Raw genomic sequence first — 13,761 nt, forward strand, 5'->3', positions numbered from 1 at the left:
TATTTTATAAAAAAAAAAAATATTAAAATTTTAATAGAATAGAAAATGAATTAAGCTGTGTATATTTCTTTATTCATATTTGCTTTGCAAGTATTCCCTAAACTAACCCACTGTGCACACACAATACAGCGCGCATTTCAAACTTGTTAGTCAGCCTGCTTGCAAGGTACAGCGCTTGTTGTCGTCGAAACGCGATCGTGCCTTCAGGTGTATGTATGTATGTGTGTATGTGCGCTTGCATGTTGGTTGCGGCAACAATTTTGGCGCCTACGCATTGCACACACACAATTCAAACGACCAATCGAAATGTGTTGTTAAAAAATAAGCTAAGCAAGAAAATTAATATCTTTCTCATAAATAAAGTTAAACCAAAGATAAAAACACAAATCTGCAGAAAAGCGAAAAAACAAAAAAATTAAGAAAAATCGTAAAGAAAATTGATGTAAAAATTAAATCGATGATTGCGTGCTTGACCAGTTAACGGTGCATTTTTTCGGCCACAAAATCGATTACAGTGCGAAAGTGGAACATTACACATATTTCATAGAAGTGGTGGGCAGCAGATGGGCCGCAATGTGACAGATACACTTAGGTGTGCTAAATTGAATGAGATGAAGCTCTTTAAGATTTCCATATGTTTAGAAAAATATTTCGGAGAGAAAAATTATTAAGGTAGTTTAAGCATAAAATATTTTTCCGAGCGCAGAAAATATTTTTTGAGGACAAACTGAAGTTTAAGGTTTTTTAAATCTATGAAATTAAAAAATATAATATAAATTTCATGAAGTAGTGATTTTTATAAAAGAAAAGTTATAATTTTAGCAGTATTTTAAAGTAGAGGCACTTAACGGATTTTGAAGTTACTACCAAACGACTTATTTAGCTAACTAAATGAGTAATAAAAAAAAAATAATAGACGGACACTCAATTGAAAAAAGTGTTGAAAAACTTGTTAAAGGTTTCTGGAACCGAAAATATGCTAGGAACGACATCAATTAAAAATATTTTTTTTTACTCCATATTTAGTGTTCTAACACACTGTAAAATGCATCAATGATTTTTTAAAAGGCAGTAAAGTAGTAATAACAAAACCAAGCACCGAATGACTATTAATTAACGGTTGATATTTCGACGGGTTTCCTTTCGACACCAGACCAACCTGCCACATTTCTCTACTGTATTAAACTGTTACAGCAAAATCGAAGCTTTTTGGGCGAGTAGGCATAAAGCCCACCTAAAAAGAGTCGGTTGTTCAAATTGTGGATACTGTTTGAAAGTCGTTGAAGTGCGTGAAAAAATGTAGAATGACGCGAGTTTTAGTCTGTCACCTACTCTCTTTGAATACTTGGTTATTTGAGCTTACTTTACATAGGTTTACTGTTTTTTGCTATGATTCTGTATCGAATACTATTTTGTTTTGCGCTTTTCTCATCTTTGCTTATTTCGAAGAAAGGACACAGTTTCCATTGATGGCATTCAAAGTTAGTAGCACCGACTGAAGCTTTCCTTTGTCTTTTTGGTTCAAAAATCTTTCTAAATTCTTCTTATCTCATAATCGAGAATGTTGCTGGTTGATATTACAAGGAGATAGCGAGAGTTTTTCTAAACTTAAGAGAAAAGGAGAGAGTAAAAGCGAGACGAAACCAAAGACATAGATTAGCATATCTATAGAGAGAACACAGAGAGAGAGTAATCTATAAAGAGATCAAACAAAATAGAGTAGGAGCCAATAAGAGACGAAATAAGAGAGATATAAGAGGGAAGAACTGAAACTTAAGAAACAGATGCAGTTACTATACAAAAAAGTGTGAAAAATTACTAAAACTAATTATTAAATTTTTCTAGAGAAAGACCACAAGACGGAACGTCGCCGTGAGTTAGGTGAGTGTTCATTTACATTGCGCTCTCATACGATAGGTCGTATCAGCTGATTTGGTCTACGGTTTTACGTCGGTCACTAACTGAAGCATAAGAAAGAGAAATATCCAAAAAAAAAATTAATAATGAAAAGAGAAATGTGAGCCCAGAGAGCTAAACCTAAAGATATGGAAAGAAAAACTATACGAAAAAAAAATTGAAAAATTGTTAAAAATAATTACAAAGTTACTTAAAGAATATAGCTTTTTTTAATTAAGAAAATTTGAGTAACTTGAGGGGATGTCCAAGATTTGTTAACTAGTGATAAAAAATTTCATAAATAGCGAAATATTTGCCTTGATTTATATAAAATGTTTCTTTGTTCAGAGTCCGTTTGCTTTTACTTATTTTAGTAGAGTAAGAATCGTCAAAGCTAGCTTTTACCTTAGATCGAGCAGATATAAATTTTGTTTATTACTCTGCAAGAGAATGAGTATTAGTATGTAGTGCTTTAATGAAGGTGAGTTCTGAACAAGATAGCCCTCTTGTGTCTACGTTGCTGGACTTATAACCCTTTTTTCAGCGAAAAACAGTTATTTTTTCTTTATTTTCTCACACTTTGCTATAATGTTAAGAGCTAATTTGGTTTGCAATTTTAGAAAGTCCACTTACAATTTTTTACAACTTTACAAATTCCCCTTCAAACACCCCCAATTTGTCAAAGCTAATTAAACTGCATTTAAGTAATTTCCTTTGAAGATATTTTATTACCTCTTCGATTACCCTAAAATGCGGCAAATAACAGCAAAAATGTCCAAACTCAATAATAGCAAATAAATTAAATGACAAAAGCGGCTAATAAAACTTGTATTATGTGTGTTGGATATAAAAATGCTGCTATCGAAAGGCCATAAAACGCTGTGAGACTCAACCTTTCGCTTTCATTAGTTAAACGCCCACCTTTTAGTTAATGTTGTTGTATTGTATAACGGCTTGTAAAGCAGTAAACAGTTCATTTGGCTAAGCAACGCAGCTTTTATCGAAATTCAATAGCCCAAATATGGAAAAAAACATAAATCATGTTAAAATTAAAATTCAAAATCAATTCAAAAAATTGGAAATCAACTTCAAATCAAATCAAATTTCAACGTTATTAACTTGATTGCTATTGTATCTCAAGCTTATGCATATGATTAAGCCAATAAGCGGTCGCTGCCTAAGCCAGATAAATGAGGTGTCAACGTGTGGCAAAATAAACAATTTTTAACAAATTTCAAACATAACAAAAAAAAATGAAGAAATAAAAATCATAATAATAAAAAAATATAAAAATATATGAAAAAATGTGTTAGGCCTACATACAAAGCTTAATATTTACATACATACATGCAATATTAATTTATTTTTTATTTTATATATACATTTTTTTTTTTAATAATTTTGAAATGCACTGGCATTCTCCACGCTGCGCTTGTGCCCAAAACACGCCGTCACAGTTTTCAAATCATTAGGAGCAGTGCAATAAATGTGTCAACGTTGCAAAGTTTTTCGAAATATTTATTTACGATTTATTTGCTATTGTGCACATAAGTATTTTTCTTTGGTGTTTTTTAGGCAAATTGACATATTTATTTAGCCAGCAATGTGGCAAGCTAGTGCTCGATTATTTATGTGGTCCATACGTGGGATGAAGTATGACATGAAGAAATATATAAATTTCACTTTTCCCTTTTGATTGGCAGCCAATTGGAAAAGGAGGGGTGTTAAATAGAGTATGGAGGCACTAAGTATTGAGTTTAGAAACGTTTTATTAATAAGCTTTCGATATGCAATTTAATATAAATCAAATAAATTAAAATATTTTCAATTTTATTTTTAAAGATATTTTCAGATTTGTTTTTAAATTATAAGAAATAAGTTATTGAATATTTTTTATTATAAAAATAAACTTATTCCCACCAATTCGGTGCGATGGACGCGACATTGCAGCATGGACGCATTAGGGCAATGACCTGCAAATACCCCCACAACTAGGAAGAGGCTAGCCTGGCTGAGGGAAAAGAGCTCACTGAATCTCTTACGATCAATCTTGGGTCAAAAGAATAAGGCGACAGCGCATGAACCGATGGTAGCCCACCTATTTAGTAGCAGAATACAAGAGAAGACGGAAGCACTGACCCGTTTCCATTCTATTGACTGACCTTGATCGCAGTAACCTCAGCTTGAAAGGAAGGATTTAATAGAGAGTTCCTGACAATATACCCCTTCAACAACCTTCTCCCAATCTTTGACCCATTCGTAAAGAAACTCTACACACCCACAATTTCCACGCCGGTATATGAGCAGTGAAAAAGCCACCAGAGTTCCGTTTGGCGACTCTACGATCCAAGAGATCCGGTATAAAGTCAAAGCGTGTGAGGATTTCTGAGTTTTCAGACATGTGTTCATTTAGAAACCCAGATTCTCTGAGTCTGATAGCAACTTTCGCAGCCATATACCTTTCGGCGTTATCTATGGGCATTACGTGCAAAATGGCATTAAGTGCCATAGTTGGGGTGGACCTCAGTGCATCACACATGCTGATGAACGCTCTCGAGTTTCCACACAAATGCAGAACACTACTTTCGCTGAGAGCCAATGTCTCTTCTGCAGCAGTATAAGACAATCAATGCCTTCTTTGCTGTCTGTTTAATATAAGGCTTCCATGAAAGCTTTCGCTAGCTCGCTAGGATGAGCCCTAAATACTTCACTGCATCAGGTTTCCAATACGACCGATACAAAATCCAAAGTTAAAGAAAATGTTTTTTTAAAATTCAGTTGTTACTTGGCCGTCCTTCGAGGGACTCCATTTTTTGGAAATAAAAAATTACCTCTGAAATCGCACAACCTGTTCGAAGGCTCTTACAGCTGGTAGAACTTAGCAATAGCGGAAATGCTGCTCTTGAGCGACAAAATATTATCTTTACTACCATGTTGAATAATTATATTTTAATATCTGGTTTATAACAGTATTTTTTCGTAAAGAAAATAATTTATTTCGACTTTGTATTCTTGAACTTACCGCTTGAGTACGAAAAACGTTTTAAGTAATATAGTTGCTTGCAAGTCTTCTCACATCTATTTTTTAATGATTTTACTCTTAAAGATCATGAAATTATTTGCCAAATTAAAAGTATACAACTAGTTAGAACATTTATATTCTTTGCACTTCATCTGTCACATGTACTTATGCACCCATTTGAATGCTTGTCTACTGTATTTTGTATGCACTGCAAAAATGAAATTTTATTTGTATTGAAGACACCAAAAGGCATACACTCGCGCACCCTTTAAACGCGCGCACGCTTCTGAACTGCGTGGAGCGGTAACAAATCACCGACTCCCAGACGCGAGCCTCCAATTGCCAAAACCCAGCGCTTAACGCCTGACGCACAAAACAGTCTAAGGCGAAGCATTGAAAAATCCAATAAAAACCGAGTACGCCGGATGACGTTGCCATAAAAAAGCGAAATTAAAATAATTTCGGTCATTAGTGTACCACGCGCGGTTAAGGAGCGCGCGAAATAAAAATTAAAAACTCAAAACAAATATAAAACAGACGACAAATGACAGCCAAAACCGAAACGACAACCGCCAAAAACATATACAACAATAACAATTAAGACAAAAACACGCAACAAACACACGCCGTGTACAACAAGTGACAAGCATGTCAAGCGGCCGGTGTGAAGCCAATAAAAACAAAGCAATAAAAATAATAAAAAACTAAATAAATAAATAAGAATGTCAAATGGACCAGGACGCTAAGTATTGCTAGCAGCAGGGCTGAGTATTAAGTAGATTAATACTGATCCCGCCATTTGTGGGGTGACGCGAACGGCAGAACGCGCGGTGCGTTTCGCTGTTGTTGCTACACACAAGTGAGTCCATTTGCACGGCGCCGCGACACCAATCGTTTTTGTAAAAAAATTGTTAACAGCAAAATTACTTTTTATAAATAAATCAGTGTGAATTGTAGGACCACACCGCGACACAACGCTTGTGTAAGCGCGCTTATTAAAATACTAACACAATTGTCGCGCGGCAACACTTCGTTTGGACTAATTAAAAAGATTTATGCGCGCGCTAATATTCTGCGCCCATTAAAAGAACACGCACAAGAATCAAAAAGATACGCATAATACGAACGTTGATAAGTTTGGCGCGCGCGTTACACCGTTAAGCGGCAAAGAACTATATATGTTTCACCTTTTATGACGCGCGCAACACGAAGCTGGACAATGAACTAACGCATACAACGCACAACGATTGACTGACACTGGCGCGACAGCCCAGCGCGCTTCTTAGCCACAAACACGACGAAGACGACGCCTGCGACGGCGCTGCTGAGCATAGAAGATCAATAAAAGATCAGCCAACAGGAGATCAGTGGTAGCCAACAGTTGAGAGCTAAACAAACGCGACGACGAAGTGGCTGTAAAACAAGCAGCAGAAGCTGTAGCAGTGGCAGCAAGCTAAAGAAGTGGCTGCAGAAGAACAAGAAGTGGCTGGGCCACAAGCAAGTCGAGCAACCAAAACAACAACAACATGAGCTCACAAGATGAACAACTAAAAATTTTACTACTCATAGTATTTGTTAGGGTTATATTGGTTGTGGTTGTATTGGTAGCCAGCTTAGCGGTTTTCTACCTTGTTGCATCAACACAACGCGCAGCCGCAACACACAAAACAAGCGTCTGCAGCAATAAAGTGATAAAGTAATGATCGACGCAAGCGCTAGTAGTAAAGGTTTGACGCAGCAAATCAGGTAGTGTGCATGTTGCACGTACGACGATTGTATATGCAACGCCCACGTGCATGCGCACTGAACTGTGCTAAGCTGAGTAGCCGCGCTGTGCCGCGTTCGCACGAAAGCCGCTAATGCTTGCTGTCATTGCTTTTGTTATTAGTGTGATTGCTATAGCTGTTATTGCTGCTAGTGATGGCTGCTGTTATTGTTGTTGCTCTTTGATTTCGTTGCGCCACTGCGCTCTGTGTTGGCTCGATCGATTTGTCGCCTGCTTGCTGCAGCGCCAGTTTAGGTGCAAGCCCGATATCTAGACGTCAACAAATAAATACGAAGGTGACACAACAGCAACAACAACAACAACAGTCTGCTTAAGAAAAGCAAACGGGTTAGCAGCTTTGCGCGTCCACAGCTTCTAGTTCATGTAGGTAAGGTAGGAAGGTGGCATCCAGCCAACGCATGCCCATTCTCCCATGACACATGACAAAGCGCTGCGACAGATTTGCATTTCGCGACACTGTGAGAAATTACCTAAGTTAATTTATAAGTATGTTTATAAGAGGTGGTGTTGCAAGCAACTTGATATTGAGGAATCCAAAACTTAAAAGCTGACAGTTCATTGAAAGACTGAGATCCAATAAAAAGGTGTGGTAACATGCAGCGAGTGGATCTTAACTCTGAATTTTATTCGGTGAAATTTTATTTAGAAGCCATTATGTGCGCTCTAGTAATATTTTTATAGGCTCCAAACTTTAGAACCACTTCTAAGAAGCTTTTGGTTATTTATGAAAATCGCTTTTATTTCAAAAATGAAATTTTTATTTAAATTATTATACTTGTATAATAGGCCACCAATATCCCAGACTTGTTAGACATCTCAACAGCGAGCCATAATGAAATATCGGGTTTATATGAGGTTAAGGAATCTAAAATCTCTCTCTGAACAATTTGTACATAGTTGTTGTAGAGATATCTTATATTTTCAATAAGGTAGGGTAAAATTCTTCAGTTCAAAGTAGTAGTTGGCCAAACCGTTAGTCTCTGTGATCTAGGCCTAAGTTAATTTCTATGTCAGAACTGGTTTATCGGATACTGTTTAAGTTTTGTTGCCGCTTCGACCTATAGTATTATATGTGTCCACTGGACGGCGCAATATTTCTATTATTCTTTCCCCAATATCCCAAAAATCGCATAACCTCAAAATTTTCTTTGAAAGAGGTTAAAATCGGCACTGATTCGGAGTCAATTAAGAGTGTTAGTACGGTATTAGGCGGCAGATCCGCTCTACGAAAGCGCACGGGGAAACGCTGTAAACCCTTAGTTACAATATTGTTAATCTTGGGAATCGTGACATCGTGGTTTGCCACATAGTCTGGTAGAAAGTTGATCTTCTACGACTTAGGCTTCCGAGGCCCAGTTTTTTTTTCAAACTGTTATATTTTTGTAGAGTGTTAATAATAGATTTATTCCTGGTTAAATCTTCCTGAAACTTAGTCACTAAGCTCCAAAGCTTATTGCTTGACGGTTCTTCCAGTTTTTGAAACTTTCTGTACTCACCATTTTTGTTTTTTGTGAGTAATTATTTTTGATATAGATAGAGTTCCAGAGTTTTGATCATTAATGTCGATATCTAAAAATCGCACGATAGAGCCCACCAAACACAGTTTGAATATCACTAAAAATTATTTGAAGATTTCCAGTTGCTAAATTTTGAATTTTTTGAAAGTGTTTTAGAATAGAAGTATATACATATATCGATACTTATATATCAATTTCATATGTAAACACATTTCCCGCAGCCAACCAAGTCAAGGGCTTAAGGAAGCAATAAAGTAAGTAAAAAGTAAATGCCTTTGAAAGCCATGGAAATTGATTTGTTGGCAACTCGTAAAGTAAATGCGGCACGCATGACAGCCAATCGCCCAAGCGAACCGCACATATCTCTATGCATCTACAACTACATACATATCTGTGTATTAGTTGTGTTTGCTGTTGTTGTTGGCAGCAGGAAACAAGTGGCACTCAGGCCGTACGCCAGCAGGCGGTCGAGGCACAAACAACACACGCTGCCTTTGTAGTTGTTGCTGCTGTTGTTGGCTGTCAACTGCTGCTGCAAGCGACCAGTAGTCACACTCACACACACACACACACGCGCATGTGCATGCTCACGCACTGCGTTGCGCGGCGGCGGCGTTGAGTGATGCGTGCACGCCGCATTGTTGATGGGGCACTTAAGCCGCACATTGGCGGCACGGTGACAACCTGTAGCCGCACACAAACAAAAATAAATAAAGTGACATGCATGGAAATCTAAAACAACAACAAAAACAGCATTCAAATGGGTGACATAAAAAGTGACACAAAAATATTTATCAATTGGATATATAAATACATTTTGGCGGCACAAAAAAAATATATGAAACAGTTAAATATATATTTTGTGGCAAAGCAGAAAAAATATATAATTTATTATGTAACAGCAATTAAAAATATATGAATATAAATATAACTTTTTATTAATTTCGAACACGAGCCAGCGAGGTAAGCGAAATATTACCGCTCATAAGCAGTTTATACATATTTATAGCTGTATGCTTTATATACACACATATGTATGCATGTATCCCATAAACAAACATGTGCAAACATATACACACATATACATATATAACATACAACATATATACTTATATGTACCTGCATATATTTCCCTCACTCACTTGCCAGCAATTGCAGTTGCTCGCCACTAGCAGCGCTAACTTGATACACATTATTGTTTTTGTTATTATTATTATTTTTTTTTGTTGTTGTGTGTTGTTGCAATCCTGCCACTGCACAAATAGCGTAGATTTTTCTTCATTATGTCGCCTTGTGTCACCAAACATTAGCTGCCTCGCACAAACTGCATTTGTTTGGCAAGCACTACAGTTCGCCTTGGCCTGTGAGAAATTATGATAGTCGTACACATAGCGAGGCATGCCACTGTTAGTGTTGTGGATTTGGACAGAGTTGCCAATTGGCAAGTTAGAGTTGCAAAGCTTTTGCATAGAAGTAGGCACGAAAGTGAGCGAGGTGTTCGCGACGAGATCACGTTTGTATGACTGGGAGAGTTGGAGTTTGAAACGAGGTTGTAAGATCATATATGCGGGAGTGAATTTGGTTTCTGAAAAGCAAGAACTGAAATAAAATTTCCACAAAAAAATTTTCTTTCGATTTTTTTTAAACTGTTAGACGCTTGGTTTTCTTTATGCTTCTGGTGTTTTCAGAAAGTAACAGGTTTTGATGTTCGCTAATATTTTCACAAAGCAAAATTTTTGGTACTCCTAATTTCAGTTTGGGTTTGAAAGGTCTCTGCTCAAACTCAGTCCGCTTGCTTTCTAATCCTAATCTTACGTTTCTTCATAATGTCAAATAACAAAATCAATTTCATAATAGAGCTGAGTAAAGTTACCAATATTACACAGAATACCAAAGCTTGAGACTCCGCATCTTTGAAGGAAGTAGTCTTAAGCCAATAAAAGATTTAATAACTAATATCATTGGAGTACTTTTGACAAGTGATTGATGGAACATTTTCGGAGTGAAGAGTGAATGGAAACTGAATTTTTCTAATGAGAAATTCATATGGAGACTGAACATGGACTATCGCGAATTGATTCACTATGCTAAGAACCCTCTTTAAGAGCTTGCAACTCAGAGAAAACGCGTGTTTTTGTGAATTTTTTTTATTCACAAAATTAACTCTTTGTATTCGCTAAATTCTGTAGGGAAACCACAAGAACCTCATTAAAAAGATGTCTGGCGCTAAGGAACGTTGCAATTGTTACAATTATCTCAAAACCAAAAATCCAAATAAATATGTTATTACTATACTTAAATACAGGTAATGATAGAAGAATTGGTAAAAATTTTGAATTTTTCCAAAATGGCGACTTAACAAAAATCTTACTCTAAGAAGTTCGTCTGAAAATTTGAAGTCGGTCGGTTTAGTCGTTTCGGATAAATTTCCTTATCAACTCTGAAAACGGTGTTTGGTCAAAAACGCGTTTAAATTTTTGGCAGCCAAATACACAAAGTTCAAAAGTCCAAATCTCCGAAACTACTTGCCGGATCAAAAAAAAATTGATTTTTTGAAATTGGCAAGTCAGAAGTTTAAGAAAATATTTGAAGCACGACTCGCTGTGCACAAACAAGGGTTCTTGCTACCGAGTTAAATAAAAGAAATGTATACTCTTCAGTTAGTCAAAAGATCTTCAGGGGTTTCTCAAACACTAATACGCTAACGGCCCACTTAATACGCTGACTTTTTCGAGATGTTTTAATACAATCATATTTATAAATCAACTCTTCCAAAAGAGGTTAAAAAAGCTTTTTCATATCTTGCGCGTTTAGCGCACCGGGATTGAGGTATTTTCTGCGCGATTCCAAGCTACGAAACACATAGAACAAAGGTGGAGAATAGCTGCATTCAGCGCTTAGCTTGCATTGCACCATGGCAACACTGTTCGCATTTCTCTAGTTCTTTTCTTCACATCCTCAGCTTCTGCGGTCTGCTAACGCTGTCACAACCACAAGTATTACGCTCCGCGCATTCTCTAGCGCATAGCATAACACCGCACAGCATAGCTCATATGACCAACTAAACGCTTCACAAACACATAAATACCAACTAAGCGTTTAAAAATTTACACACATACATATATATGTATAAGTAAGACACGCGCAGCGCCTGTCAGCGCCGCTTGTGATGCATTACATAGCGGTTGTGCGATGTATTACCGCGCTGATTTTTTATGACCCTTTGGTGCTTTCATAATACACATTCAAAAATGTGTATATGTATGTACAACTATTGGTTGTTGTTTTTGTTGTTGTGCTTGCTTTAGGTTGTTGCTGGCATTCGGCTTGTCTGCAGTTGCATTGTTATTGTTGTTGACATCTTTGTTGCAACCACTTGCCATCATTTATTTATGTATGCGCCTGCACAAACACACTTGCACACACACACATACACTTTATAATCCGCCTCAACCCACGCAACTCACGTCACATATTCATTTGTATGTGTGTGTGTGTGTCCAGAATTAGACCCGGGCAATTCATAACATATTATGACCGCTCCGTTTCAGCGGCAGTAAGAAAAAATCCAACAACAACAACAAGAAAAATATACCGCTACAATTATGAAGCTCTTCGAAGCCACCGCCGCAGCAGCAGCCGAAAGAGCCGAAGTGAAGCGTGTACCTGTAAGCGATATAAATTGTAAGTTGCCATGGGACCACGCAGCGGGGTGTCACGCATTCGTACACATTCACTGCTTAGCCAAATTTATGTAGAGACCGAGAAGAAGGCGGAATCGAGGGCACGCACACGGGTATTTAAATTAGTACGAATGATCGAGTTGGGAGATGAAAGGCCGCTGATAAATGGAGTGGAGTGGCGATAGTGCCGAAAGGGGAAGCAGCGATATAAGCCATTAAGCGAGTGTATGAAGATCAGAAAAAACAACAACAAAAAATATTAATGCAACAACAACATGTAGTTATAAAACAACAACAGCAATAACAAAAACAACTAAATATCGAACAAAAATAACAACAACAACAACTAAAACAATATATTTAAATAAGAACAACAACAAAATGTTAAAAGAGCAACAATAATAACGCATCGAAATGAAATAATACAACGCAAATCATAACAACAATTAAATATTGGGAAAATAACAACAACAATATTTAAGTGCAAAATAATAACAACAACAAATTAGAAACCAATAAAAACAACAACGTAATAGGAAAACAAGGAGCACGAAAAAATCACAACAACAACAAACAATTGTTGATCAAAACCAACAACAGCAAAAAATATTAAAACAAGAACAAAAATAAAAGAATATAAATAAAAGGAAAACAACAACAATAAAGTATTACAGAAACACTGAAACCAAAACAGCAGCTACAATAACAACAATATAGTGAAATAACGAAAAATTAAAAAACCCAAAAGCAACCTAATAATTATTATTAAATACAACAAAAAAAACCTTAACACGAAAACAACAACAACAAAAAAATTTAAGTAGAGCACAAAAACAGCAAGAATTACGAAATATTGCCACAAAACTATAACAATAACAAAAAAAAAAATTTTTAAATCGTGAAACAACAACAACAACAAAATATTACAAATAAAAACATAACTTCGGCTAAAGCAAATCTAAACAGGTAGAAAAATCTTGAATTAGCTAGCATAAGAGAGCTTTAAAAGAACTTTATCTTGATTTTGGTCGGTCAGTTTATATGGCAGCTGTGTGCTGTAATAGTCTGATTCAAGCAATATTTCCAGAGAACATAGTGTTGTCTTGGAAAATAATCTATGCCAAATTTCGTGAAGATATCTTGTCAAATAAATAGGCTTTCCATAAAGGACCTTGATTTTGAACGTTCAGTTTATATAGAAGTTATAGCTTATAGTGGTTCGATATTGGCGGTTTCAACATATAAGCAAGTTCTTGGGTCAAAAATAACGCGTGCAAAATTTCAGATCGATATCTCAAAAAGTGAGGGAAAAGTATGTATTATAGGGTCTTCCACGTTTCCTTCTAGGTGCTACAAGCTTCATCTCACACTTTATATACCCTATTCAGTGTAAAAAAACAAAACTCCACCAACAACTTCAAGTAACTTCCTCATTTCTTTTACTTAAAATCTATCATTTCACTTGACGACTTTCATAATGTTTTTCTCTTCTCTCAGCACTCTGCTAATTAATTTTATTTTTATCGACCTAAATCATTTAAATTTCATGTAAAGCCGGTAGATTAGGCAAAGTGCCCAAAGCAAACAAAGTAAAAAGTTGTGTAAACAAAATAGAAGCCCATAAATTTCATCTGAATTAATTACATCTTAAGCGGATCTGATATTTATTACCATTGCACACGATTTATTTGTAAAGAAAACAATGTTTGAGTTAAAAAAAAATATAAGTAGATGAACATGTGTAGAGGCACTTATTATTAATAAATCGTTTTAAATTAGTGGGATTTATTCGGGAGCAAAAAACGTGACTACGGAAACTGGAGCAGACATTTGTAATATTAGCTTAGTGTAGAGTAT

At 36.1% G+C, this 13,761-nt stretch overlaps 1 protein-coding gene across 1 annotated transcript; it reads right to left on the reverse strand.

Moving 5' to 3' along the window:
• Positions 1-6,774: 6,774 nt before the first annotated feature.
• On the reverse strand, positions 6,775-11,604 carry LOC138856907 (probable basic-leucine zipper transcription factor L). Its single transcript, XM_070107843.1, has 5 exons — positions 11,491-11,604; positions 9,543-9,744; positions 9,364-9,474; positions 8,609-8,905; positions 6,775-6,953 (listed from the first exon to the last, which is right to left on the reverse strand). Exons 1-5 carry the CDS (start codon positions 11,602-11,604, stop codon positions 6,775-6,777), a joined length of 903 nt encoding a protein of 300 aa, XP_069963944.1.
• Between the last annotated feature and the right edge of the window lie 2,157 nt (positions 11,605-13,761).

This window comes from Bactrocera oleae, chromosome 4, assembly GCF_042242935.1.
Source record: "Bactrocera oleae isolate idBacOlea1 chromosome 4, idBacOlea1, whole genome shotgun sequence".
Taxonomy (NCBI): Eukaryota; Metazoa; Arthropoda; class Insecta; order Diptera; family Tephritidae; genus Bactrocera; species Bactrocera oleae.